Source organism: Sparus aurata, chromosome 8, assembly GCF_900880675.1.
Source record: "Sparus aurata chromosome 8, fSpaAur1.1, whole genome shotgun sequence".
In the NCBI taxonomy this organism is placed as follows: domain Eukaryota; kingdom Metazoa; phylum Chordata; class Actinopteri; order Spariformes; family Sparidae; genus Sparus; species Sparus aurata.
In genome coordinates, this window is record NC_044194.1 from 18,674,170 (window position 1) to 18,701,304 (window position 27,135).

At 42.6% G+C, this 27,135-nt stretch overlaps 3 protein-coding genes across 3 annotated transcripts; all 3 read right to left on the reverse strand.

Annotated features, from left to right (window-relative positions):
• Positions 1 to 6,569: 6,569 nt before the first annotated feature.
• LOC115586001 (interferon-induced transmembrane protein 5-like) lies at positions 6,570 to 12,572 on the reverse strand. The gene is made up of 3 exons (XM_030424720.1): positions 12,226 to 12,572; positions 9,312 to 9,709; positions 6,570 to 7,857 (listed from the first exon to the last, which is right to left on the reverse strand). Exons 2-3 carry the CDS (start codon positions 9,516 to 9,518, stop codon positions 7,636 to 7,638), a joined length of 429 nt encoding a protein of 142 aa, XP_030280580.1. The 5' UTR covers positions 9,519 to 9,709; positions 12,226 to 12,572; the 3' UTR covers positions 6,570 to 7,635.
• A 133-nt stretch (positions 12,573 to 12,705) lies between these two features.
• LOC115586575 (pulmonary surfactant-associated protein D-like) lies at positions 12,706 to 18,061 on the reverse strand. Its single transcript, XM_030425722.1, has 6 exons — positions 17,887 to 18,061; positions 15,791 to 15,877; positions 15,632 to 15,651; positions 14,881 to 14,929; positions 14,112 to 14,177; positions 12,706 to 13,377 (listed from the first exon to the last, which is right to left on the reverse strand). Exons 1-6 carry the CDS (start codon positions 18,059 to 18,061, stop codon positions 12,995 to 12,997), a joined length of 780 nt encoding a protein of 259 aa, XP_030281582.1. The 3' UTR covers positions 12,706 to 12,994.
• A 1,308-nt stretch (positions 18,062 to 19,369) lies between these two features.
• On the reverse strand, positions 19,370 to 24,053 carry LOC115586214 (pulmonary surfactant-associated protein D-like). Its single transcript, XM_030425049.1, has 5 exons — positions 23,527 to 24,053; positions 22,868 to 23,036; positions 21,184 to 21,285; positions 20,374 to 20,439; positions 19,370 to 19,827 (listed from the first exon to the last, which is right to left on the reverse strand). Exons 2-5 carry the CDS (start codon positions 23,034 to 23,036, stop codon positions 19,445 to 19,447), a joined length of 720 nt encoding a protein of 239 aa, XP_030280909.1. The 5' UTR covers positions 23,527 to 24,053; the 3' UTR covers positions 19,370 to 19,444.
• Positions 24,054 to 27,135: the final 3,082 nt, after the last annotated feature.

Genomic DNA, 27,135 nt, shown 5'->3' on the forward strand with positions numbered 1-27,135 from the left:
GGAGGGTTGGAGGAGAGGCCTCTGTCGGGGGAGGGAGTCTTCTCTGCTGGCTCGTCGACACCCATCAGGCCTGTTCCTGGCTTGACAAGGTCGTGGGGCTCCAGGCGTTGTGCAAACGTTCCATTTTGTGGCTTCAGTGTTTAACATGATAGGTATGCTACCTTTGGAAAACACAGCTTGTACTGGCTGGTTATGGCCCCTGAGGACTTTGGCCCCTACTTTAGATCATCTTTAGCTTACTCAATTGGTTAAGGAATATCTGTATGACATCCCTGTTATATACTTTTCTCATATTTGGGATGTGGTGCAACTGCATTGATTAGTCCATGCTCAATACTTAAAAACACTATTTACCAACATTTTGCAGCCAGCTTCCTCTCAAACATTACAAAAAAGTCTTGTGGGACAGCTCCTCATCCTGCACAATAATAGGACAATAGGATTGTTTCACAGCCGAACCACATTCATGGGGGATTTAATATATCAAGAGTTGCTGGCTGCAGAATATGTAAAAAAAAAAAAAAACATGATTGTGACTTATGCCTCCATGGATAAAGCTCTTTGTAGTTATAAAGCCAAAAGCGGTGGTGGGTGTCTAGAGAGGGGACACATAGCTTTAGGCTAAGGTGTAGTCACTTCGGGGGAAAGAAGAGCAGTGAAAGAATTTAATCACTGCTCCCTCTTCTGGTTCAGATCTGTCTTTGATTAAAGTTCTGGAGTACATCCTTTCCCAGCGACTAATGTGGGAGTTGCCAGTTCTTATTATTTTTATTTGTCCCAACAAGCAAACTGAGCGGGTTTTGTCTTGCGAAATGACAGCCGGAGGAGCATGGAAAACACGAGATAGACAGTTGAATCAAGCTTGAAACCGAACACCTGCTGAAGACATGGATGACATTTCGGTTGATTATAGTGATCATTTCACTTGGTTTACCTTATTTACGTACTTACTTTCTTATACTTGATGTTAAAGTGGCTAAAGATGTACAAAGGGTGGTTTGTAGACCAATTTTGTAAGAAGTTCACAGACTTAATTACTTAAAGTTATAGGATTTAGGATATACAATCATACCTCATAAGGAGCCTCCTATATCTACAGAGGGAGCAGGTCATCTTCCACAGAGTCGAACATGTTGCAGCACCATGTTTCTACAAACACAAGCTTATACATAAACGACTGAATGGGTCAATTGTCAACATCTCCCAAATCGTCACACGTCGTAGTTCCCAAAAGAGAAATATGTATCAGACCCTTCTTGTGAGGTTGCAGTCTGTTGAGATTGAGGCAAGAAAACTACTCAGTTAGGTTTAGGAAAACATTGTTGTTAAGGCTAAAATCATTAGGTTACTGCTGTACTTCAATACGTTAAGTAAGCCAGAAGAACTCACCATTGAATCCTGGAAAACAGCTCCTGTGCTCGTTTAACCTTGTTTGACGCATCCCCGATACACACAGCTTGTGGAGCAGAAACTGTAAACTACAAGCTGCATTTTTCATGTCTAAACTAGTCACATGACGGCTCTGTGATTATCACCTCCTAACACAAGTTGCCTCTGGGCTCCTTTCTCATTACTGACAGGATCCCAGCTCTTCATGTTTAATAAGAAACAGGTTGCTGTACCAAAGAACACATTGTTTTGTCTTTTCATTTGTTGCATGTTGTACAACAAAATGTCCTCAATGACCACACAGGAGGTGGCTGCAGCTCTAAAATCATCCACCACCCCCCCCCATCACCCCCCCCCCCCCCAACCAGCTACAGTAAAATACAGCTGGTCGGAATCTGCACCCACACCAGTAGACACCACTAAATCCAAAACCTTTAAATAAAAAAAGCAATACTTCACAGTATAAATCCTCTTTTACAAGTCGGGTCCTGCAATAAGGATTCAATGTAGGTCAATATACAAAAGTTTTGTCATCATAATATTGTTGAAGTGCCATATGTATGAACTAAACAATGGAAAAAAAAAGTCTCAGTGTGTTAAGTCAGTGTGACTCTTATGACACATTATTATTATTATTATTACTATTGTTATCTCATTTGGCATGTGATGGCTGTTTTCCATTTAAAAAGGCTGGTTTGATGAAGTCAAGCAGGCCACTAGGGGTCAGGCCCTCCCTGGACTTGGAAGTGTTGCAACTGATCAAGATGTGGGGGGGAAGATGACTTACCTGCACGTCATTTTCTCTGCAGTTTCAATACACTTTAACTAGCTATGGAACAGCCTGTACTTCAGCTTCCATTAACCCAACACATAAAGCTCTGGGAAAAAACAAACTTTCAACAGAGGGAAGAAAAGGATGGCAGTTGTTCAGTTTTTGGAGATTGTTAATATGTAGGTATGTCTTTGATAATATAACTTGGACTTAACTTGTCCTTGGAACAGGGACAATTGCCTGAGAACAAAGCGCGTGGAAACCAGTTGCGCTACAATACCACTTACCCTTCATTAGATAATTAAACTCCTCAGGCTCTCCTGCTTTTCTGTTGCATAAGGCACTATTAGTATTGATACAACACTTCACCAACAGTATGGATGATTTTAGAGCTGCAGCCACCTCCTGTGTGGTCATTGAGGACATTTTGTTGTACAACATGCAACAAATGAAAAGACAAAACAATGTGTTCTTTGGTACAGCAACCTGTTTCTTATTAAACATGAAGAGCTGGGATCCTGTCAGTAATGAGAAAGGAGCCCAGAGGCAACTTGTGTTAGGAGGTGATAATCACAGAGCCGTCATGTGACTAGTTTAGACATGAAAAATGCAGCTTGTAGTTTACAGTTTCTGCTCCACAAGCTGTGTGTATCTAGCCTGTTGAACCAGAGGATAATTAGCCTTCATTTATTTGGCAGTGAACTTGTTCTAATGAATACTGACGGCAGCACCTTCCTGACATATAAATACATTAGGTTTCATGAATAATCCACTTTTGTAAATAACATGTCTAAACAGATGCTGTTCAAACTGAGTCTTAGAGGCTCAAAGTTTGCGACAAATTAATGTTTCAGGAAGGATTAGAGTGTCTGTGCATCTGTCTGGTGTGTCCCTCTGTGCACACAAGCATGTGTGAACCTGTGTGTGTGTGTGTGTGTGTGTGTGTGTGTGCGTGTGTGTGCATAGTACAATGTCAAATGCTTGTATGCACGTTATAGTTGCTTTATTATGTCTGTATGTTGCCAAATTGCCATGAAGTTTGCGGTGGATGTTCTTGGCCTTCCCGCTCAAGTATAATTTGTAATAATTTTGGCGACCTCATGACTTTTGCTCCAGTGCCGCATGTAGGTCAACATTTTCTAGTAAATGGCCATGAGATGTAATCATAGTGTTGTGCCTTTAGATTTTTAGTTTAGTTATTTTTGTTTTGCGTTGAGGGTTCCCGCTCCTCATGTGTCTCCTTTCTACAGCACCTGTGTTTCATTAGTTAATTAGCCTCTTGTGTATTTAGTCCATGTGTTTTCCTCTCTTTCAGTGGTCACACTGTCTGCGTTTGCTGCACATGTATTCACCAGTATGTCTGCCCGTTTTTCCCACTCCTTAGCAGTTTGCTCTAGTTTTCATTTTGCTCCCTTTGGATTAGCTTCAGCTCCCTTTTTTCTGTTTTGTAGCCTGAATTCAGCTTTACACTGTTTAAGCTTGCTTTATGTTTCTACAACTTCCCTGCCACCCTGGTGTTGTGCATGTGGGTCCTCTGTTTAACTTTAATAGCTGATAATCCACCAAAGATGAAGCCTTTTCACTTTGAACACTCCATGAGCTTTCCTCCTGCACCACTGCGCCATCTTGTGTGCAATGTTAGCTTTGCACACAAGATACAGATACTTCAACTAACAGGCATACAAGGAAATTCTGCATTATCAGAATTCTATTATTGAATTATGTCAAAGACATAACAGTGGAGTGCAATCATTTTGTGTGTACCTCAAGGGCTGACCTTTTCAACCACTTTATTAGTGGTGCTTGATTAGATCGATAGGATGGAGGTGCCAATGGCCTGGACATCTGCATTCCCTAAGTCTGACCTGTAGAGCCCAAAATTAAAATGTGTGAAAACAATGCACTCTTCTATTATTATTGTTGACCTGCAATTAGTTTTCACAACTTAAAGAGAAGTGAAAAACAAGACAAAAGCGCAGCAAAGAATGGGTTTGTAAACAGTTGCCAGTTGAGTAGGTCTGCTCTGGGACTTCTTGGCTTTTTTGGGGCAGTACACTGTAAAAGTTTGTAATGGGTATAAAAACAAGGCCAACTACACGCAAGCGGCTACCCTCATGGTTGAGGCAAGAAGGTGGTCATCACATGGTCGGTTGTAGTTAGGAACTTGCGTTTTGCTGGTTTAGTTTCCCAAAAAGAACTTCTTATGAGCAGTGAGTCCTATTATACTAATCTGAAACAAGTATGATATATTGTGTGAGTTAGAGAGACGTAGAAAACTGAAGACACACACACAATACAAGATGTTGAATTCATCATGAAATAAAACTAGGTAAGTGTTAGAAGAAAAACATGTTGCATTTGACCAGAAAGTTCAGGTTAGGGTAAATGTTAGACACGACTGGTGTAGTCGAGGTTAGATGGTTAAGAGTGAACCTGACTTGCACAACAGGACAAGTGTATGTGGTCTTCCTGCATGCCTTCCTCCTGCCTCCTCAGGCCTCAGCTTTACCGAAAAGATCCCAGAAAGCACAGCGAGAAGCTTGCGCCCGCCCTCCCCTGGCGAGGCTGGCCGCTAGCCTGTAATTCTCCACGCCTTAGACATCTGTAAGCATTTCTCTCCAACCACAGGAGCAAAATAGAAAGTTGGAAGCTACAGGCTGTGATTTGGGTGCGTCTAAATAAAGTTGCGAGCAAAGGAGAGGCTGCTAATATGATGGGAGTCCAGTGGGTGGGAGGTCCAGAGCACCCAAGTCTTCAAAGACCAGGACCAGGCAGCAGGAAGACAAATGGCGCCTATGAGGGTTTTTTCGCAAGGACATTTAGATTTAGTGTCTGTATTGCTCAACGACATCTCAGTGGGTGTATTTTCAAATGCCACATGCGAGTACAAACTTGATTTGATCCTTTCTTGATTTGCATGTCTGCTCTCCACCTGTCTTTATCCCTGCATACTGTATGTCTTATACCAGCTGTGACAGACAAAGCTCATTCAGCTAAAATCCTAAAACTGTACTTATTCACAGTCTGTACATGGCAACTAACTACTTCATACCGGACAACCCAGAACTTGAAAATATCCGACCTTCCACTAGAAAAAGCCGGAATTCCCACCTGTTAACTTGAGGCAAATCCATCTACCCCATTTTCATGAGAGCAGTGCTCGGATGTCACACAACAATGGCAGCACTCATGGGGACAGGGTAGGATGTATTTGTATTAGGCTAATGAATAGAACATTTAGATTTGTTATCTAATGTAAAAGCACAGTAAAAGAAAATGTTTATGTATTCAAAGAGACTGAACTGTCAAGGCTTCAACTGTGTACATTTGAAAAAGAGCCCATTTTGTTATGGTCAGCTAAGTTTTTTGTTAACTTTTTTAGCACAGTGCACCTGGAAATAAAGATTGGAGGGCAGAAGTTGGAAATTTCACCTAGAATTTTACGACCTCCGACAGTGATCTGGAACGCAACCGAAGTCCCTCAAAGCAAAGCTAAAGTATAACATTGACATTTCAGAAGCCCTGTTTTAAAATCACGTTATATCTGTGGATACTTATTCCAATTTCAGTCAAATTCAGTCTTTCAAATGCAGCGTCTCATCAAATGAATCACCTGCCACTTGTCTGGCGTATTATTTTACACAGATTTCTATGGAATTGAATTTTGCACGACATACATCTGTGATGATGTTCCTAAAGGGAGGACCCAACAATGCTGCAAATTCTAGCAGAACTCCTATAAATATCCATACACTGGCTACCAAGACCTTTCTAGGGTTTTAACCAACCAGCAAAGGGCTAATATAAAAATGACATGCCTTTACAAAGCATGCGCCATTTAATCTGTAATGATTCTCCAGACTGGGAGCAGATTGAGTGGAAATGAGCCGTCTCATGCCCCTGCAGGCCTCCACATTGCTGCTTTCTCCTCTGTAGTGGTTGGCCTGGGCAGCCCTGCCTTACAACTGAGGGCACACACTTATACAGCCTCCTAAAAAGGCATGTTCTCTATATAGGTGGAGCAGCAGCAGGCTCACAGCTGGGATGAGTTGTTGAGCTTCCAGAATGCCATGTCGGCTGCCTCAGAACCCTTCCTAGAATGAAACATCTGTGCATCTGCACGTGCAGCAACAGAACATCTTCTCATCCTTGTATTCATCAGGAAACAATGTGACAGGAGATCTGACAAAAACATACAAATTGTTGGTAGATTTCTAATGAATTAAGTAAAAGTTGGGCAATCAATCCAAATATTATTAAAAATTGCGAGAGAAACAACAATATTTTTTGATAAAGGTCAAATGTGTGACAAAACAGCGTCACGATGCAGCTCTGCAGAGATGTCCTTACAGATCTTGTTGTCCAGTCGCAAGAAAGCATGTTTCTTCAATACACACCCCGACAAATGTCACATCATCAGGATTTTAATAGTTTCTTTTAAGGGAATAGGAAAATTGTGATCGAAAATAATTATATTGTTATATCACATATTGTGCAGTCAAAATTAAAACCATTCGGAGAAAATAAAGGCTTGTTTGTTCTTCGGTTTAATACTGAATTAGGTATCTAGTTTATTTAGCTCACTCACAAAATGTCAGCAATAATATGATGTAAAGTAAAAAAACACAGCAAAATACTAAATGAGGCAAAAAAAATAGATGCATGGCGGAATGTAAAAAAAAAAAAAGAAGCTGTTGCAAGAAGAAAAATAAGTGACCAACAATGGGAGGTGAACGTTGATTGTCCTTTGTCAAGTGACTTCTCATCATTGTGATATACAGACTTTGGCTCCACAGTCCTCTGTTCTCTCTGCTCTTTCTATACTGACTAGAGATATTTCAGCTGTCATTATAATTTCCATCCCACATAAATACAATAAATAACTAATGACCCAGAGTAGCTGCTTGCTCAATCTCTCAACCTGGATTCAGCTCCTAGTCTGTCTTGTTCCCTCCTTTTCTACTTCAGGCTGTTCAGTCTTTGATCAACTTCACATCTCTACTGACCCCGTCTGGGAGACTGGCAGGAAGTCCCGCTAATACTGACGTTAGAATTATTGATGCACTGATGGCATGTACTCATATTTGCTTTTACTAAACAACATAAACTTTGATCATTAGTTACAGGTCACTGGTCCAAAAGTTATACGCTTTATTTATTAATCTTTGTGTGTATATATCATTTGAATTCCTTGTTTTAGACTTTTAATGGCCGAATATCTAATACCAGTGCATCTCAAAGAGGACGCACATAACACACAAACCAAGGTTTACTTTTCCTTCTTGTCAATTAGGATTGTTTTTTGCCGAGCAGATTTTAGGACCTGATTTCCATACAAAAGAAGACTTAGATCTTTATCCCTCACCCTTGACTGGCAAAATTTCTTTGGAGCCATTATGTCAGTCCTTATCTGCTGAAACCTTATCTGCTTCTTTTTTAAATTTTTTTTTCTATTTTTCTCCCTTCTCCTCCATCTACCAACTGAACAGTTTCATGAAGTTTTGGAAGCCGTCCTCTCCGAAGAAGTCGAAGGAGCCCTGGGACGAGCCGAGGTGGATGAGAAGGAGGACGAGCAGGACAACGGCCAGAAGTGGGATGAGGAGGTTCCAGCCGGCTGCCAGGATGTTGTACCACTTGGCCTTGTCTGAACACTCTTGGGCCATCTGCAGGTTCCCCTGAGTCTTCTGGTCCCTGGCCTACACAGACATATACAAACACACTCTCATTTTAGCACATGCAGCCATTGAAGAAAGCAACAGAGTGGTTTCAAGACCGCTTCAAGACGTAAAAAGCTTCGTCTTTCGTTGATTCATATACACGAAGAGCCGAAATGCTTGGCTAATGTCTACACTGATGTATACTGTAAATTGTGAGAGGAGAAGGGCAACAAAGGCGTATCATAATGTTCAGGCGTGTTTTTGTTTACAACCAGTTCATGGCTGCTTGTCTAATTATTCACAGTTTTTCCAAAGGGGCACAGATTCAAGTTTCTGCAAGGGCGGAGTGATATGAAATCCTTGAACTGCTTCTTGGAACAGACCAGCCTGAGTCTTTCCCCAGCACTCTCTAATTTCCCATGAGTACTTGCCCATTAGGAGGATGCCAATTACGCCGTTTTTAACTCCACAGACAAGCAGCCAGTCACTGTCTCTAATTTGAGTGCTGAGCCAAATCTGGGCCTGTGATTCAGAGCTGCGCCCTATGCATACATGTGAAAGATTTTAAAAGAAGATCTAAATAAAGGGTGTGCACACCCTATTGTGGTCAGTTTTTCAGAAACCCTTTTGTTCAGGTGGACACACAGTTGGTTCCGGTCTCACTTTGCATATCTTATTTATCTTTGAGTCACATTTTAACAAGAAAAGCTTTTGTTTGGGTTTACGTTCCTGTTTCTCCACAGCTCCATTCCTGTGGTAAAGGGCACACCGACATTCTTAAGCATGTGCCATTTGACCACGGGCAATAATATGTCCAAACACTGTTTGATTATATAGGCTTCATCAATTTTAGTTAAGATTAAGATTTTCCTCACCCTTGCATCACTCTACCAGTTGTGCAAGTCTGGCACTCTAAATCCAGCAATGCCAAATTCTCATTTACCTTGGCAGAGAAGTAATAACCAAGTCATTCTTGTCCTTTTATAAAAGTTAGATTGTAGATTTCCTCAATTCCCAGTGCAGCATATGCCACAACATGTCCATTGTTTTAAAGCTGACTTTGCCAGCTCGGCCCACATTTAGCCTATTTCTGCATTATTTGGATCAGCAGAGAGGTATTCTTGCTGCAGATTATGTTGCACCAGACTGCCTCTTTCACAACTATCCTCTTTTCACAAAGAACACTCCAGTGTTTCTACCTTTGGTGTGTTCAAAAATAATAATCTCTTAATAAAACCAATTAAGAAGGGCTTTTAAAAGAAGTTCATATACCAATGTAAAAAAAAAAAAAATCAGATGGCAGTGAACAATGGCTGTGCCCTTGTGTTCTTGGATTGAACAGAACGGTTCAGTTATTGCCTGGTTATCTTAGTTGAAGCATAAAACTGTCTTTGAATAAACAAATGTTCTTACTTTTGACACCTCAGTTAATTTCTTGGGTGTTTCATGAAAATGGTCAAACCTCAAAAACATGAGAAGGCATGTGATCTCACCTTGATGGAGTAGATGAGAGCCATGAATCCCAGGCAGCAGAAGTTAACATACAAGGTGTTGCACAGCGACCAGACGAGATAGTCCCGGGGAGGATTCTTGCCAGCGTTGCCCATGTTCACCACAGTGGATCCAGCCGGCTTACGGGCAGACTTACAGTTGGTGAGCGGGGTGCAGTCCGAGGGGAAGTTGTATGAATGGTTGTCCATGGTTAAAGTTTAGACAGGAGAACTAGCTAGCCTTCCAGATGCCCGTGCAGAATCCTTCTTTGGAAAGTAGTGCCCCCCCTATGCAAGAGGCTTATAAAGGCCGATGAAGAGGGAGGTGACAGGGAGAGGATGCATGGGCAAGGTCCTTTCATATACAGCAGGTCTGTCATTATGTGGTCCGGCCCCAGAGACTGAAATAGAGATAGAGAGAGACAGAAAGCTGTATGAGAGAGAAGACGAGAAAGAGACGGCAGACAGATGCATGAGACGGTGCAGTCTCTTCCACCAAAGTACCCATCACCTCAAATTTCAGAGGTCATACTGGTCTGGGGTTGGTAGCAGTGGACAGTCGAGACGGGGTTGTGCTGTTCAAAAACCTTGAAGGTATTGAGGAGGAGTTCATCAAGTGCTGTCTGCCAGAGGCCTTGAGGCCTTGTTTGTGATGTGGCTTCTTAGGGAGGGGGTGCACAAAGGTCATAGGTTTTGATGTCTACAGCTACAAGACCTAAAATAAAAAATTCTCGCCAAGATCACAAAGCTTGGACATAGTTTTAGTTTAAACTGAAGTTTATTTCTTTAAATGATTGTTATGAAGTAAATGTTGACTGCACAATGTAATGGCTTCAGAATAATGACAAGATCAGTGTTAAGATTGGTTACCTATAAACCTTGGTTTCACGATTATATTTTGTTTGACACCAGAGATGACATCTTCCTGGAAAAAACCAAGGCTGACTGGCGATCCAGTCAGTAGGGTTAGTAGCAAACACGTTGGGCTCTGGGAAATGATAATAACAGGCATTTTTCCACTAAATGTGGCGTTCCATCTCCCCTTTTCCATGGCATTTGCCGGACAACACCACTGTTGTTCGAATCATCTGCCCCCTCAAGAAGTTGGCAGTTTGGGCACAGGCAAACAACTTAATGCTAGCAAATGTAAATACTGCTATTGCTCGCTAACATTAAAGTTGCCAAGGGTAGCTAGCTAACCTTAGGGTAGCACAGTAGAACTCAGCCAACAACCAAGACTGTTGATTACTGACGAACACAGATACCACGTGATAACAGCATTGGATGATGAAATTTTTTTAATTTAGAAGGTAAAGTTGAAGACAATGAGACATCTCAAGTCTTTCTTTCTACAGGACAGGATTTGCTCAGCATTATATTTTTACATGCTTCAGATTCATCAAGTTACTCACACTGGAGTTTCCAAGTGCAACCACAGTCTGCTGTTAGTGGCCACTGAGTATCTCTACTGCAGTAAATAGGGTTAAGTGCATTGTGAAAGGGGACAAAAATAATTACTCATATTCTAACAGACTTTCATGCCAGCGCAGTGGGGACTGACTGACATTCACGTTAACATGAAAATCCTGGATGGTCAGGATTCTCAGGGAAGTTTTGTGTTACATTTGAGATTTAAAATCCCAAGGACACAACAGGATGAATCTCAAAGGTTAAGTAGAATACTTACTTGTTAAATAATAAAAAAACATTTAAAAAAAAAATTAACACATTATGGTCAAGCAGATGAATCGTCAGAAGTCTAAAATGAGCATTAGTACATTACATTTGGAAACGCTCATGTTTAAATACAGAACAACAATGCCCTCTGTTGGCCACTTACAGAAGCGTCAATGATAGTGATCTTTATGGCTGATTTTGTTTTTCCTCCTCATTGCCATGCTTAGAGTGCTTGTAGACAGCAACACTGGGTATTGCAAACTGATGAGCTGTACCATCCTTAATCATTTATCCTGGACCAAGAGGCATTGATTGTAGGTCTGAGGTTGATTCTGGTGGATTCTTATTAAGATGTGTAAACAGTTGGTGAGCCACGATGTATGTTACATTCTCCTTATGGCCGTGTTGTTGGAAAACTTTAAGTAGAGAATCCAGTGCAAAAGGTAGAGGCCCACTCATTTCCACTGACATTTTCCCTCTGTGATAGTCCATCATCTGATGGCATTGTGTGCCTGTCCTCATTAAATGTGATGTTTAGGCCATCTATCACAGCAACCAAAGGATTGCTGCTACAAAATTCTCTCTGGTTTTTCATGTTTGTGGAGTTCTACATCTTCGCACACTTTTTTTTCTCCCTCTTGCCCAGATTTTATTGTACAGCTCCCTGCTATCAATCACTGTCATATGGGTCCTCAAAATGGCCTCATATTTGTTTCTCAACACAAAAAGTTACATTAAATATTAAAATGTAGATCTAGTCTAGAGAGCAATTGTAACCAAGATTAACGCAGTTCTAAACCAAAGAAGGGTTCAAAAGACAATTAACATCAAGAATAATGCTAAGTGTTATGTAGCCTCAGGTTATCACTCTTTGCTCATGTACAGTACATATAAGTCTTTGTGTAAATTATTTTTCATAGAGGAATATGTCTTAGCAAGAGTAATGATGCCATGCTGCGGAGGAAATAGTTTTTTTAAGACAGATAAAGATCACAGTGCATCACAAGGATTGTGGTGGAAAACAAACCATCACGTCCAGAAGCAAATATTCCTAAGAGCGATGGCTAAGCCCCAGAAACCAGACCTTTAAGCAGTTACAAGAACTTTCTATTTCTGACAAATGATGTAAGCATTAAGGGAGCATTTGTATGTCACTCGCTAGATGGATAATTTTCTTCTTTTATCAAGTTAGAAATTAAATAAAATGTCTTAATAGCAGAATGGGAAAAAAACAACTCACCGTATAAACTGGAAGTGGTCTGCAGTGTGTTGCTTCTTCGTTTGTTCAGAGGAAAAATGAGAGATTATATAGAACTCATGGATGAGGGGTTTGGTTCAGAGTAAACAACGTATGCAAAGGCTCACTTGGGATCTGACTTAGCCATGAAGATAATCTGAGTTCAAAACCCTAGCTCTTTATCATCATCATCCACCATGGCAGAGTGAAGTGATTTCATTTTAAAATGCATTACCACACATGTTAAGATGTATTATCTATATAAAATGTCACCTGGGTATTATTTAGACTAAATCCTGGCGATGGCCTAGTTTAATCTTAGAATAGAAATGTTTGGGATTGTAATTACCAATATATCCGTATCATTCTGCACACCAGCACTACTATTTACTAAATCAAGCAATTCTGATTCAAATAATGAGATTCTCTTTTGGCTTAACAGTCAAACCAACTCAGGTGTCAGTAGAAATAAAGGAATTAAAGTACTTTGTTGCTGTACAATTTATTTAGCTGCTTAATGCTTGAAGATGTGCCTCCTGTAGAATATTTCATTTATAGCTTACTTTAATTATTTTTCATATAGAAATCTGTGCAACAATAATAATGAAGTCATGCTGCTAATGCGATTATACTTGAATAATAATGATAACTGTTAAACTCCGTCTTTCTTCCCAACTACATTTGTACAGTACTGTCTCCCAAGATTAGACAAACATGGGACACATGTACAACTTTTGATTGAAGAAAGACTCAAAGGGGATCAATGACCTTTCTAATTCTGACAAACGATGTAAGCATTCAGGGAGCATTCTTGTGTCAGTCGCCAAATGCCATGTTCTGACAGCATGGTGCAGCCTGTATCCCCAACAGATCTGTCTGGCTGCCCTGCTCCCCATTTGGTGAAGGTCAGGGGCCGGTTTTTCATATCGGTCTCAAATTTCCCCTCTGCTTTGTTATTGTTGACATTGATCCAGGCCATCTTGTGAACTTCACCAAAAACCTGAGTCAGCATGTTGTTCTCCTCCTCGTTCTGAGGCAAAGCCAGCTCTAAGCCTTGTTGGGAGCAGAAGTCGACGGCCCTGGAGAAAGAACCCCTCTCCTTGTAGGACACAAAGTACTTCTGACCAACTCTTCGGACAAAGTCGTAGTTAATAGCTGAAAAAGAGAAAACATTCAGCACATTAGTTAAAAAAAAAAAAAGAAAAAGAGTAAGTGAACACATTTGTTTCCCATAAACCATAAACTGTATCATCATCTTGTCATTGACAAATAATATACATTTTCCCACATGAGGTAAGATACCAGTCCAAGTCTGCATATTAATGCTACGTCTCACGCAGATCCGATGATCAAGAAAAACTGTTAAAAAATAGAATTTTAACTATTCTTTACATGTTCATGGATTGCCCGTGGATCTAAACAGAATGATTCATCAATAAGGTTTCGTCCTCATACAGATGATAATTGTGCCCAGTACAGCATTTCACTGAAAATATTAAGATAATTCCAACACAAACATCCTATGCATATAGAGGCATATGGGATGCATATATTTCAAAAGTACACAGGTGAAGATACAAAGTCAAACTACAATTCAAAAAGTGGTGTCAAACAAAGTACTATCCATTACTACAACTCCGGAGAGTTATAGTAAATCACCACCCACGTGCACTCAGTGTTGCATGTGAAGGTGCATAGATAACAGATGGAGTCGGGCTGTGTCTCTCAGTAACGTGTATTCACCGGCTGTGCACATAACAGACTGAGGTGTGTCACACACCAAACGAGTACATAAAACATCCGTGCCCCCAGGGGGGGGTTGTTGGCTGCATAACATCACCCTACAACACTCAGTTCGTTTGTCACTCCCTCTTCAATAGGATACTTACCGAATTGCAACTTAACAATGCTCCTCTGAGAGGTTTGAACATCCTGTCGAGCAGGAGCGAAGGGGTCTGGATTAAAGAGGGCAAATTCAGTTACCAAAGCTGCAATAATCTGGAGTTTTCAAATGGGCTATCACTACAAATTAAAGGCTTTCCCTTTCCTTCATGATAACATACTCTGAGTATTTAATGCAGAAAACATCACACTGGTTTGCGTTACACTCTGCCTCCAAGAACATTTACGTTTGCTCAGGATGTTTCACACAGAAGATATTAATTTACCTCTTTTTGTCAGGTTTGGTAAAAGGGGAAAACTAAATAGGTAGGAGGTGGACCCAAACACAGTTAAACAGGAGGCAAGATCAGGGGAAAAACAAAAAGCGAGCTTTATTTTAAAGCTGAGCACAAAAACCAAAAGCAGACAAAACGGGGACGAGAAGCAAAGTAGCAACCAAGAACAAGACAAAGTACAAACAAAAGGACAAAGTACAAAATCAAAAGGGGCGTTCAGACCGAACGCCATAGACGCGAATGGAGCGGCAATTCTACATTGAAAATCAATGTAAATGCCGCGATGACACGCGATTCAGGCGGCGGCGGCGCGAATGGAGCGTCTGGCGCGGCGCGAATGAAGCGAATAGTCCAAAATGATCAAGCAGCGTGATAGAAGCGTCTGAAGCGATTGTATTTGCGTCTGTCACGTTCGGTCTGAATGCCCCAAAAGGCAAAGTTCAAATCAAAAAATGCAAAACTCAAGTCCAAAAACACATACCATGGGGAACAAGGAACAGACGGGAGCATGGACGTAGACAGAGGCTGACAAATACAATGACCGGACAAGGAGTGAAGGGAACACAGAGACTAAATACACAGACACTGATGATCAGATGAGGAACAGGTGAGATAACGAGGGGAAGGCAGGGATGAGAACACTGACAGACAGAGGGAGACAGAGGGAAGAACATAGGAGACACTTAAAGGACACATGAGGGCATGAAAAATCAAAACAAAAGACGAAACAAGACATGATACAAAGATATGGAAATCAAATACAAGAAACCACAAGACAAAACCAGACACAAGAACACAACACAAAGAACATGAATCCAGAGTCATGACACTTTTATCATTCAAGATGTTCAGTGCTAAATTGATAAATTCATTAGCTGATTTCTTCACTTACTTAGGGGTACGTATTGATCAGATCAAGTCACTTATTCCATATTCTATTTTGGGTTTTTGACATACCAAATATGTCGGACCAAATTCGGGCAGACTTTTATAAACACATGCAAACGTCGTCCAGTATATTTCCAATCAAGTTGTGTGTTTCGATCTATTACTCATCATCATAAATCTTGAGAGCTAGATCAAGTGGATATGCAATATAGATGACACTGTCAAACAGTGTCATTCAAGGTGCTTTTTAACAACCTTAAAGAAAGGGGAAACCTAAAAGGCATTACAAAGATTGTTTTTTGGCAGAGCTGGAAGCAATGTGCAGATGTTCATCTTTTGTGTACACAACTTATGTCTGTCAGCCCTGTTCATAGACAACTAGTGTAAAATGTTCTTGCACAGGAGGAACAACTTATTACGAAAAAAAACAGACATGTGGCATTTACTTATCTGATTTATATAACGCTGTGAAGTCTATATTGTATGTTCTATACACTGTATACCTCGGCCACACATAATGACTGCTCCAGGTGGTCCAGGTGGTCCCACATTTCCTGCTCGTCCAGGAGGTCCTCTATTTCCCATGACACCTGAAAAGCAGGTAAAAAGGAAAACTGAAAATACCACAATAGAAAAATATGAACAAGAAGGTTGCATGGATGATGAAATCACTGAGGCTACTTCATAAATCTAATCCATTAATCTACGATGTTTAAGTTTGGCGTAAAGATGGCAGTCAGTTTTTTTGCCTGATGGTAGACAACACATCAAAATACATTTTACCCAGCTTCTAAAACGCATTAAAGGGCTCACTAAGGTACATGGTAATGTATACATGTATGAGCCTATATGTGGCCCTTCATTAAAAGTTGAGCTATAACACAAATAAAAAAGGTTCTTCTTTGGGCAGAACAATTTTGCTTGACATAGAATCCTTCATCAGCCCATCCTCATGAAAAAAACCCCACCATATACTGTTGCTCACCTGGGAAAACAGCTTATTGTGACTCATCATGATGTTTGTTGTGGCTGTGGTAATTATTTACGGACAGCAAAGTAGAAAGTCAGGTAAAGTTATATAATGAGCAACAAAGATGGCATAAGGAGATGGACAAGGTGGATAGTTTTACACAAGCACAGGACCTTCACCCAGGAGACTGCTGTTCATGTCCAGTTTGAAACTAAAGTCTACAGTAAGTTATTTTGACATACTTGACATACTACTACATGTTAGTGTAGGGAACTTAAGTAATGTAAAGTTACTTACATAACTACGGAAGCCCTAAATGGCCATGCATTCATATATTTTATTTCCTCCGTTTTCCTGTAATAACAAGTTAATTTCCTCAGTTTTCCCGAGATAACGGGATAATCTTCTTGAGATCTCATGATAACGAAACTTTGTTTTCCCGAGATAACCAGTTAATTTTCTCCATTTTCCCGAGATAATGGGATAATTTTCTCGAGATCTCGCGATAACAAAACGTTGTTTTCCTGAGATAACACACCTTCGGACACACCGTAAGAGCTTGTACCCTTTCTCAGCACAGTAAATCATTTCATCACGTTCAGCAAAAATCATGCAGGCATATCTCAAACACGCACGATTCACAGGAACACAGATGTTCTCGGTTCACAGCGAGGCGCTTTGAAAATAAAAGTCCCCCATTTAGTGTCTAATATAATTAATCAAATAATAACCTGGTTTCAAAGAATATCAGTTAACTTGATGAAAACAAGATGTTCTTATGAACAATTATCACATTAAAGGTCATTTACATTCGTTACACTAACTGACTTATTCACACTCACACGCACACACACACACACCTTATTATCCCATTATCTCGGGAAAACAAATGAAATTAACTCGTTATCACGAGAAAACAAAGTTTCGTTATCTCGAGAAAATGATCTCGTTATCTTGGGAAAACGGAGGAAATTAAATCGTTATCACGGGAAAACGGAAGAAATAAAATGTATGAATGCATGGCCGTTTAGGGCTTCCGTACATAACTGACGTTCCTTTGTAAGTAAAGTTGCAAAAATGTATGTGTATAATCCAAACCACAAGGTTTTGCCAAACCAAACCAGGTAGCTTTAGTGCCTAAACCCAAACTGCAAGGATGTGACAAAGGTCTGGTTTGCCTGTCGCTGGTAAGCTTCAACCTTTATTTGGTTTTGGGAGTAACTGACAATCAACCTATTGAGAATGAGGATGTACTGCTTTCTTTCTTTTTCAGATATGTTGTGTGCAAAGTAGTACATCTGATGTTAAGATGGTCTTTAGTCAGCTCAGCAGACACAAGTCTTCATAGGATGACATGTCAAGGGTGGCAGGCGATAAACCCTTCACTGCTTCTACACCATTGCACTTCTCTTTGTGGAAAAATGTGGCTGCTCATCACCCTGAAGACTCACCAGTGGAGGAAATGATTTCCCGACTGAAGTTTGATCTGTCCTCACAGGCTGAAAACCACTTGTGCTGTCTAGATTCCCTCTCATGACCAGGGATGAGCAAGTACACTATTATCTAAATCCAGCGAAATGATTTGTATCTGTAGCCATATTTGAGGAGGTGTAAAAAAGTGACACCAACCGTCTGCACCTGGCGCACCCCTAACACCCTTTGGTCCAGGAAAACCAGGTGCCCCTTCTGGCCCAGCTGGACCAGGATCCCCTTTGTCGCCTTTTGGACCAGGAGGACCTTGAAGCTGACTGTAGCCAATTGGAGCCATCAGGCAGATGAAGCAGAATTGGAGACACAACCTCATCTTCCCAATGCAGAACTGAAATCTACATGAAATAAAGTTGATAATGTTTCTATTTACAAGTTCAATATGAAATGGTTTTATCATATTTTACAACTTGATTAATACAAAGTGTGGGAAACAAAATCAAAGTTGTGAATGTCACAGGTTAGACAGTAGAAATAGTTGCCACAATCATTGCAAATTATATGTTTCCAGTAGTTTCCACCACTTAACGTTTTCTCTGCAGATACAGAGTAATGTTACTTACAATATGTCACTGACATTGATCTAGTAGAACCAGTTCTGATAAGCAGAAAGAAACATCTTTTTAACGGACACATGACACAGAAAATAGAACCAGCGCTTCCATCTGGCTGTAGTGACAATAGATTACTTCTGCATGCCTTTCTAGTCAAACAGATGAAATCAGTTTCTTTATTGTTTCTAGACCTTTTTGCTGGACCATGCCAGTTTAGCATCTGTGATATTTCCTTTTTCATAGAAGCCACAGTCGATGCATCAATGAATTTAGAGAGTAGAGTTTTTCTAAACACGTTTTTTATTTAATTTATCCAGGCCAAAGTGTGTAGAGTATCCTTTTATTCACCACTTGTACCACTAATACTGTCACAGTGATTTTCCAGAATTGCAGCTGATTATCACTACAACCCAAGAAAAGAGGGTTTTAGTGCCTCGTTCACCGGGACTACATACATGACGCATAACATTAACAACCTACATCCTCAAGATGTGTTTATGGATCTACAGTCCTGGGGAGAGAGGACAGTTGATTTCAGGCAACTGTGGACGATGTTTAGGTTTTCACAGTTCAGTTTCAGGATGCTTTGCTCTTCATGTGAGATCTTACATATTGAGTAAATGAAATGAAACCATTTCAACGTTGTACACTTTATTGTGACATATGATCTCAGGGGATCTCTGCATCAGTAATAATGTCATGCTGATGATGCAATCCTTAATAGATGCTTACTTCTACCACAGTGATGGTTTTGCAAAAACATCCAACGACTGGTTCCTTGTAATCCCCACTGAAATAAGGATACTTTTAATGTCAATATTTTCAATTGACTTAATGTTAGCACAATGAGAAAACACATGATTAAATTTTTTTAAGAATGAAGACATTTTTTATCTGATGTCACTATCTGAATAAAAAAAAGACAAAGAACTAATATCATACCAGGAAAGGCAATGGATACTAGACCTTTCAATAAGTGACGCATGTTTACGCATTACAGAAGTGTCTCATATGTGTGTAAATAGCAAAAAGGCATTGGTTTAACTGATCCAAACAGCACATGTCACACATTTTTGCAAATACAAGCATTTTATTAGCTGAAGTGGACAAAAACTTTACATTGAAACACAACTTATGATAACTTTCTATAACTGACAAATGATGTAAGCATTCAGGGAGCATTCTTGTGTCAGTCGCCAGACGCCATGTTCTGACAGCATGGTGCAGCCTGTATCCCCAACGGATCTGTCTGGCTGCCCTGCTCCCCATTTGGTGAAGGTCAGAGGTTGGTTTTTCATATTGGTTTCAAAATTCCCCTCTGCTTTGTTATTGTTGACGTTGATCCAGGCCAACTTGTTAACATCCCCAAAGAACTGTATCATTATGTTGTTCTCCTCCTCGTTCTGGGGCAGAGCCAGCTCTAAACCTTGTTGGGAGCAGAAGTTGACGGCCCTGGAGAAAGAACCCCTCTCCTTGTAGGACACGAAATACTTCTGACCAACTCTTCGGACAAAGTCGTAGTTAATAGCTGAAAAAAGATAACAATTAAAAATGTGATTTTGTATGACAAAATGATCTTTACTCAAGGTCCACTGACTCGGTTTTTTTGGGGGGGAACAAAGCACTACTCGATGACAAGGGGTCCCATATTGGAGGGGTCAGACCTGTTATCTGACATCGGATATCCACTCACTACAGTCAATATCACCCCTTGATACACACATGTACCGTTCACACCTAGGTGAGACACTGCTCTTTAGAGAATCAGCAGGTCTTTTACACGCTTTGGCATCAGACTAGGCTGAAGTATGTGTATTCATGGATTCCCATCTGTAACATAATACTACAGGGAATAAAAATAATGACCACGTTCTGTCTTCATCCAAATGAAATGAATGGAGTCCTGTATGGCAGCATTTCACTGAAACTATAATATTCATTGCTCCTTTCACGAACACACAATTTACACACATAGAAAACACAACATGTAGAACAAGGAATCTAACAAAGCGCTATCTTTTGAAGAGTTGTAATAAATGACCATAAACATGAACTCACATGTATAGATGCTTACCAAGCTCTAACTTTGCAGTGCTTTCCTTTAAAGTTTGAAGCTCCTGGCCAATCGCGTTATTGAGACCTGGATTAAACAGATTACATTTCTAAGGTTCCACATTAGAGTTACAAGTGTGTGTGACAATGTCAGACAGTGCAGAATGAGCAGACTTTCACAAGTTGTAACCTCAAGATTGGGTTGTAAGATTATCAAACTATAGGCTCATAGTTAAGTATAAATTACCCAAAAGAGAAAATTAAGCCATTAACTTCTCACTTACATTCCAATGGAAAATCAGGTAAAGATTTGTATTCCACAAATCATTTCTGGACCTCAACAGCAAATCATCAATGCAGCATTCTCCTAAACAACTGAAATAGATGGGGACTTTTTTTCAAATGTCACAAAGCAACCACCAAAACAAGCATTTACACACACCCACTTGAGACAGTATGCTCTAACGCTGTCACAGCTGGTTGTTGTTTTGTCCTTTTCATATTTCAAAAGTCCCCATCAACTTCCCTTGTTAAAGAGAATGCAGCAATAATGTTTTGCTGTGAACCTTCAGAAATATTGTGTGGATTACAAAACTTCACCTGACATTCCAATGGCATGCAGGTGAGAAGATAATGACTACATTATCATTTTTGGGTTTGGGCTAAAATGCTGTATATAAACGTTCCTTGGTGTCCACTCTTGCCTAAAAACCAGAGTTTTCCTGAGCAAGAAAATAAAGGTTTTTGTACTTCTGCCAGCAACTTCTTAACTGATGAAAACAATTCTGTAAAGAATCCATATATTTTTGTAATTTAAAAAAATAATAATAACCTCGACTACACAAAACATGTGCAGTTGGTCCAGGCACTCCAGGTGGTCCACGCGGTCCAGGATATCCAGCTGGTCCAAGTCGTCCAGCCTCACCACGTCTCCCTGTATAGTAGATAAAGAGACATCAAGCATTACTTAAAGTGCATTGGCTCAATGAGCAGCTCAATGAAGATGAAATGCTCGGCGGAAAATAATATTTTCGAAAAATAAAAAACAGACACAACTTTAAAATTCTTAAGTCTGTTGTGGGACAGAAAGGTTTGGCTTGACAGTGGCACCACAGGATATGTCAAGGAGTGTATCCTTTAGTGAGCATGAAATGATTTAGATTTTAAAAATGGTTCAACAAGTAAGACCAAAATACATTAGTCCAGTCCTCAATGAGAAAATAAATTCCTTACTAGGTTTACATGCCAATCCACACATCACAATCCTATAGGTGGCACTCAGGTAGGACATACAAAAATACATTAGGCCAGTTCTCTAAGAACCTGTTCACATTTGGTAGCACCATCCGTCCTCAGTGATCTGATCACAAGTGGGTAGCTTTAAGTAGTAAGTACGCCTCTGCTCTACATCACTGGAAGAAATTGATACACAAAGATCTTCATGTAGAACATTTGCCGAATCCAACAGCAGGCCGAAATAGTTAAACATTGTAGACGACATTTCAAAAAGTTAATAAACTTTCTCCCAACACAACAAGTCTCAAAATTGAGCGTCCTTATAAGGGAGTCTGCTGACTTCATCCTCAGTATGTGTAATTTATTAGTTACTGTTACATGCCCAGCAGGGGCAGAGGGCTTGTTTTCTTTTTCCTCTCTTCTCTGTCTCTCCCTATCCTAGTTTTCCTTCAGGCGCTTACAAGGTGATGAGCTGCACCTGAGAGGCCATGAAGCCACCGGCCCCTTTCATGTTAATTTTTTGGAGTGGCCAATCACCTGGCTGGAGGCCCAATAAAAGGGAGCCTGACTAAGGAGCTCCTTCTCGCTCTCATTTTGCATTTGGTCCTCACATTATATGAATTCGCTTGCAGACATGGTTTTGCTTTGGATTTTTAAAGGTATGTGATGGGAGAAGGTAGTTAGGTAAGTTAGGGTGCCCCATACATGTCATCACATAGTAAACTGTCTAAAAACACTAATTTAGTGGTGGATGGATGCCACTTGTGTATCGTTTTGACAGTTGTTTTGAACACTCTTTTTTTCTTTTCTTTTTTTGTTTGGACTAAGAATTTGTATAGGCCTTGTTTCATTTTATTGGTTTCATTGCTTTGGCACTCTACCTCCCTCCTTTCCTGCCCACATTTTGTAAACCAAGTTTTGAGTTAAGTTCATCCTCGTTAAAGCTTTTTTCTTTAACCGTTAATTTTGTCTTGTTCGAATCCTTGGTTTGTTGTGTTGCTGTTCCCTGTTCCCCCTTGACACTAGCAAAAGGACTGTATTTGTAAATCTAGACATGTTTCCTGACAGTATGTAATTTATTTAATTCAATTTGGTGTAAAAAGTGAAATCAGTTGAAACAGTGAGTTCCAACAGCTGCTTGGAGGCAAAATGCACTTCGGACATAGAAGCAGACAGGGTAGAGGGAAAAGGGAGGTGCCAGAATTCAGACAAAAAATAAAGGGAGACAGGTCAGTATTCAGGAGTATTGGTGAAAAGATGATGAAATCAATGTTACCCACCTGGCATGCCTGGACGTCCAGGTGTGCCCGGAGACCCAATTATTCCAGCTCTCCCAGGTGGCCCAGGATCCCCTCTGTCACCTTTTGGACCAGGAGGACCTGGATGCTGACAGTAGCCAAGAGGTGCCATCAGCCAGAGGATGTATAATAGGAGACACACCCTCATCATCTAAATGTAGAAATGAGTGACAGAATGTAACCAGGTATATTCACTCGTGCTTTTATTTCTGTGCAATTTTGAGGTACTTGTACATAATTTGAATATTTTCATTTCATGCTACTTTATACTCTACTTTTACTCCTCTGCATTTTGATATATAGTGCTACTCGTTTGGCTAACTTTTTACTTACCAAAGTCATCTTTTCACAGAATATATTTACTTTTGTATAATTTTTGGTACTCTTTACAAAACTACATGAAATGTATTTGAGAAGTTTTCTACATAGCTACAGGCTGCATCAGAAATATTGTTTTACCATCATTTACATTAATTAGGTCATAGTATCAGTAGTTTCCAGCTTGTACAATAGGCACAAATCAAACAAACCAATAAATCCAAACACACTTTCTATGCAATTGCATTGTTAATATCTACATCAAGCAAGGTATTAATGATGTTAATAAAGTCTAAAAAGTGTCAGAAAACAAACAAACTCACTTATGAACTCGGAGTAACTGCTGGATGTGCTGCTTCTTTGCTGTTTCCAAACAGAAATGGCTGAGGAAACAGTTCAAAGTCAAATACATGAGAGACCAAGTACAGAGGAAATGAAAAGCAGGTGAAAACTCTGGATATGGGATATGAAACAGAAAAGAGACAAAAAGTCCCAAAGCCTTCCACTTTTTAACCAGTGAATGTCAAAGCAGTGCCACAATCTGCTGTTAATACTCACTGACCATATTAACTGGAGAACAGGCGGCTTTATTGCTCCTGGGGATCAACAACATTTCCTCAACAGCAAACAATTCTGCATTTTCTCACTCAATACACAGGCTTTCTCAGGCTGAAGTGCAGGGGGCTGCATTAACAAAGGGAATAGTAAAAAGCTAAATAGTAAATGACTGTCTTTAAGACAGTCCTCCTCAAGGAGGACTGTCCTCCTTGAACCGGCACCTTATCGTGGTGGAGGGGTTTGAGCACCTGAATGATCCGAGGAGCTATGTTGTCCGGGGCTTAATGCCCCTGGTAGGGTCTCCCAAGGCAAACAGGTCCTAGGTGACGGGTCAGACTAAGATCGGTTCACTCGCCCCTGATGAAAGTCATACTACCAAGGACGTGCACGTCGCCCGGATCGGCGTCACCGGGGCCCCACCCTGGAGCCAGGCCCGGGGTTGGGGCTCGCAGACGAGCGCCTGGTGGCCGGGTCTCTGCCCACGGGACCCGGCCGGGCGCAGCCCGAACGAGCAACGTGGGCCCGCCCTCCCGTGGGCTCACCACTCGCGGGAGGGTTCAGAAGGGGCCGGTGCAGAGGGATATGGGTGGCGGTCGTGGGCGGGGGCCCCGGCGGCCCGATCCCCGGATGGTGACTCTAGCCATGGGGACATGGAATGTCACCTCACTGGGGGGGAAAGAGCCTGAGCTGGTGCGGGAGGTTGAGCGGTACCGACTAGAAATAGTCGGTCTCACCTCCACGCACAGCCTGGGCTCTGGAACCCAACTCCTTGAGAGAGGCTGGACTCTCTTCCACTCTGGAGTTGCCCGCGGCGAGAGGCGGCGAGCTGGTGTAGGCTTGCTTATAGCCCCCCAGCTCAGCCGCCATGTGTTGGAGTTCTCCCCGGTGAACGAGAGGGTCGTTTCCCTGCGCCTTCGGGTCGGGGATAGGGCTCTCACCGTTGTCTCGGCTTATGGGCCGAACAGCGGTGCAGAGTACCCGGCCTTCTTGGAGTCCCTGGGAGGGGTACTGGAGAGTGCTCCAACCGGGGACTCCGTCGTTCTCCTGGGGGACTTCAACGCCCACGTGGGCGATGACAGTGTTACCTGGAGGGGTGTGATTGGGAGGAACGGCCTCCCCGATCTGAACCCGAGTGGTGTTTTGTTACTGGACTTCTGTGCTAGTCACAGTTTGTCCATAACTAACACCATGTTCAAGCATAAGGGTGTCCATATGTGCACGTGGCACCAGGACACCCTAGGCCGGAGATCAATGATCGACTTTGTGGTCGTGTCATCTGACCTCCGGCCGTATGTCTTGGACACTCGGGTGAAGAGAGGGGCTGAGCTGTCAACTGATCACCACCTGGTGGTGAGTTGGATCCGCTGGCGGGGGAGGAAGCTGGACAGACCTGGCAGGCCCAAACGTATCGTGAGGGTCTGCTGGGAACGTTTGGCAGAACCCTCTGCCAGGGAGATCTTTAACTCCCACCTCCGGGAGAGCTTTGACCAGATCCCGAGGGAGGCTGGGGACATAGAGTCCGAATGGACCATGTTCTCCGCCTCCATTGTTGACGCGGCTGTCCGGAGCTGTGACCGTAAGGTCTCCGGTGCCTGTCGCGGCGGCAATCCCCGAACCCGGTGGTGGACCCCGGAAGTAAGGGTTGCCGTCAAGCTGAAGAAGGAGTCCTACCGGGCCTGGCTGGCCCGGGGGACTCCTGAGGCAGCTGACGGGTACCGGCAGGCCAAGCGTGCGGCAGCACGGGCAGTCTCGGAAGCAAAAACTCGGGTCTGGGAAGAGTTCGGGGAGGCCATGGAGAAGGACTACCGGTCGGCCTCGAAGAAATTCTGGCAAACCATCCGGCGCCTCAGGAGGGGGAAACAGTCCTCCACCAACACTGTTTACAGTGGAGGTGGGGAGCTGTTGACCTCGACTGGGGACATCGTCGGGCGGTGGAAGGAATACTTCGAGGATCTCCTCAATCCCACTGACACGCCTTCCATTGAGGAAGCAGAGGCTGGGGACTCAGAGGTTGACCCATCCATCACCCAAGCCGAAGTCACTGAGATAGTCCGTAAGCTCCTCAGTGGCAAAGCACCGGGGGTGGATGAGATCCGCCCTGAGTACCTCAAGTCTCTGGATGTTGTGGGGCTGTCTTGGCTGACACGTCTCTACAGCATCGCGTGGCAGTCGGGGACAGTGCCTCTGGACTGGCAGACCGGGGTGGTGGTCCCCCTATTTAAAAAGGGGGACCGGAGGGTGTGCTCCAACTATCGGGGGATCACACTCCTCAGCCTCCCCGGAAAAGTCTATTCCAGGGTACTGGAGAGGAGAATTCGGCCGATAGTTGAACCTCGGATCCAGGAGGAACAATGCGGTTTTCGTCCTGGCCGTGGAACACTGGACCAGCTCTATACCCTCCGCAGGGTGCTCGAGGGTTCATGGGAGTTTGCCCAACCAGTCCACATGTGTTTTGTGGACTTGGAGAAGGCATTCGACCGTGTCCCTTGTGGCATACTGTGGGGGGTGCTCCGGGAGTACGGGGTCGGGGGCCCTCTGTTAAGGGCCGTGCGGTCCCTGTACTGCCGGAGCAGGAGCCTGGTTCGCATTGCCGGCAGTAAGTCAGACCTGTTCCCAGTGCATGTTGGACTCCGGCAGGGCTGCCCTTTGTCACCGGTTCTGTTCATTACTTTTATGGACAGAATTTCTAGGCGCAGCCACGGGCTGGAGGGGATCTGGTTCGGGAGCCAATGGATCTCGTCTCTGCTTTTCGCGGATGACGTGGTCTTGTTGGCTCCTTCGAGCCGGGACCTCCAGCATGCCCTGGGGCGGTTTGCAGCCGAGTGTGAAGCGGCTGGGATGAGAATCAGCACCTCCAAATCCGAGGCCATGGTTCTCGACCGGAAAAAGGTGGCCTGCTCCCTCCAGGTGGGAGGAGAGTTCCTGCCTCAAGTGGAGGAGTTTAAGTATCTTGGGGTCTTGTTCACGAGTGAGGGAAGGACGGAGCGTGAGATTGACAGACGGATCGGTGCAGCGGCCGCAGTAATGCGGTCTTTGTATCGGTCTGTCGTGGTGAAGAGAGAGCTGAGCCGAAAGGCGAAGCTCTCGATTTACCAGTCAATCTACGTTCCGACCCTCACCTATGGCCATGAACTCTGGGTCATGACCGAAAGAATAAGATCCCGGATACAAGCGGCCGAAATGAGTTTCCTCCGCAGGGTGGCAGGGCGCTCCCTTAGAGATAGGGTGAAGAGCTCTGTCACCCGGGAGGAGCTCAGAGTAGAGCCGCTGCTCCTCCACATCGAGAGGAGCCAGCTGAGGTGGCTCGGGCATCTGTTTCGGATGCCCCCGGGACGCCTCCCTCGGGAGGTGTTCCTGGCATGTCCCTCCGGGAG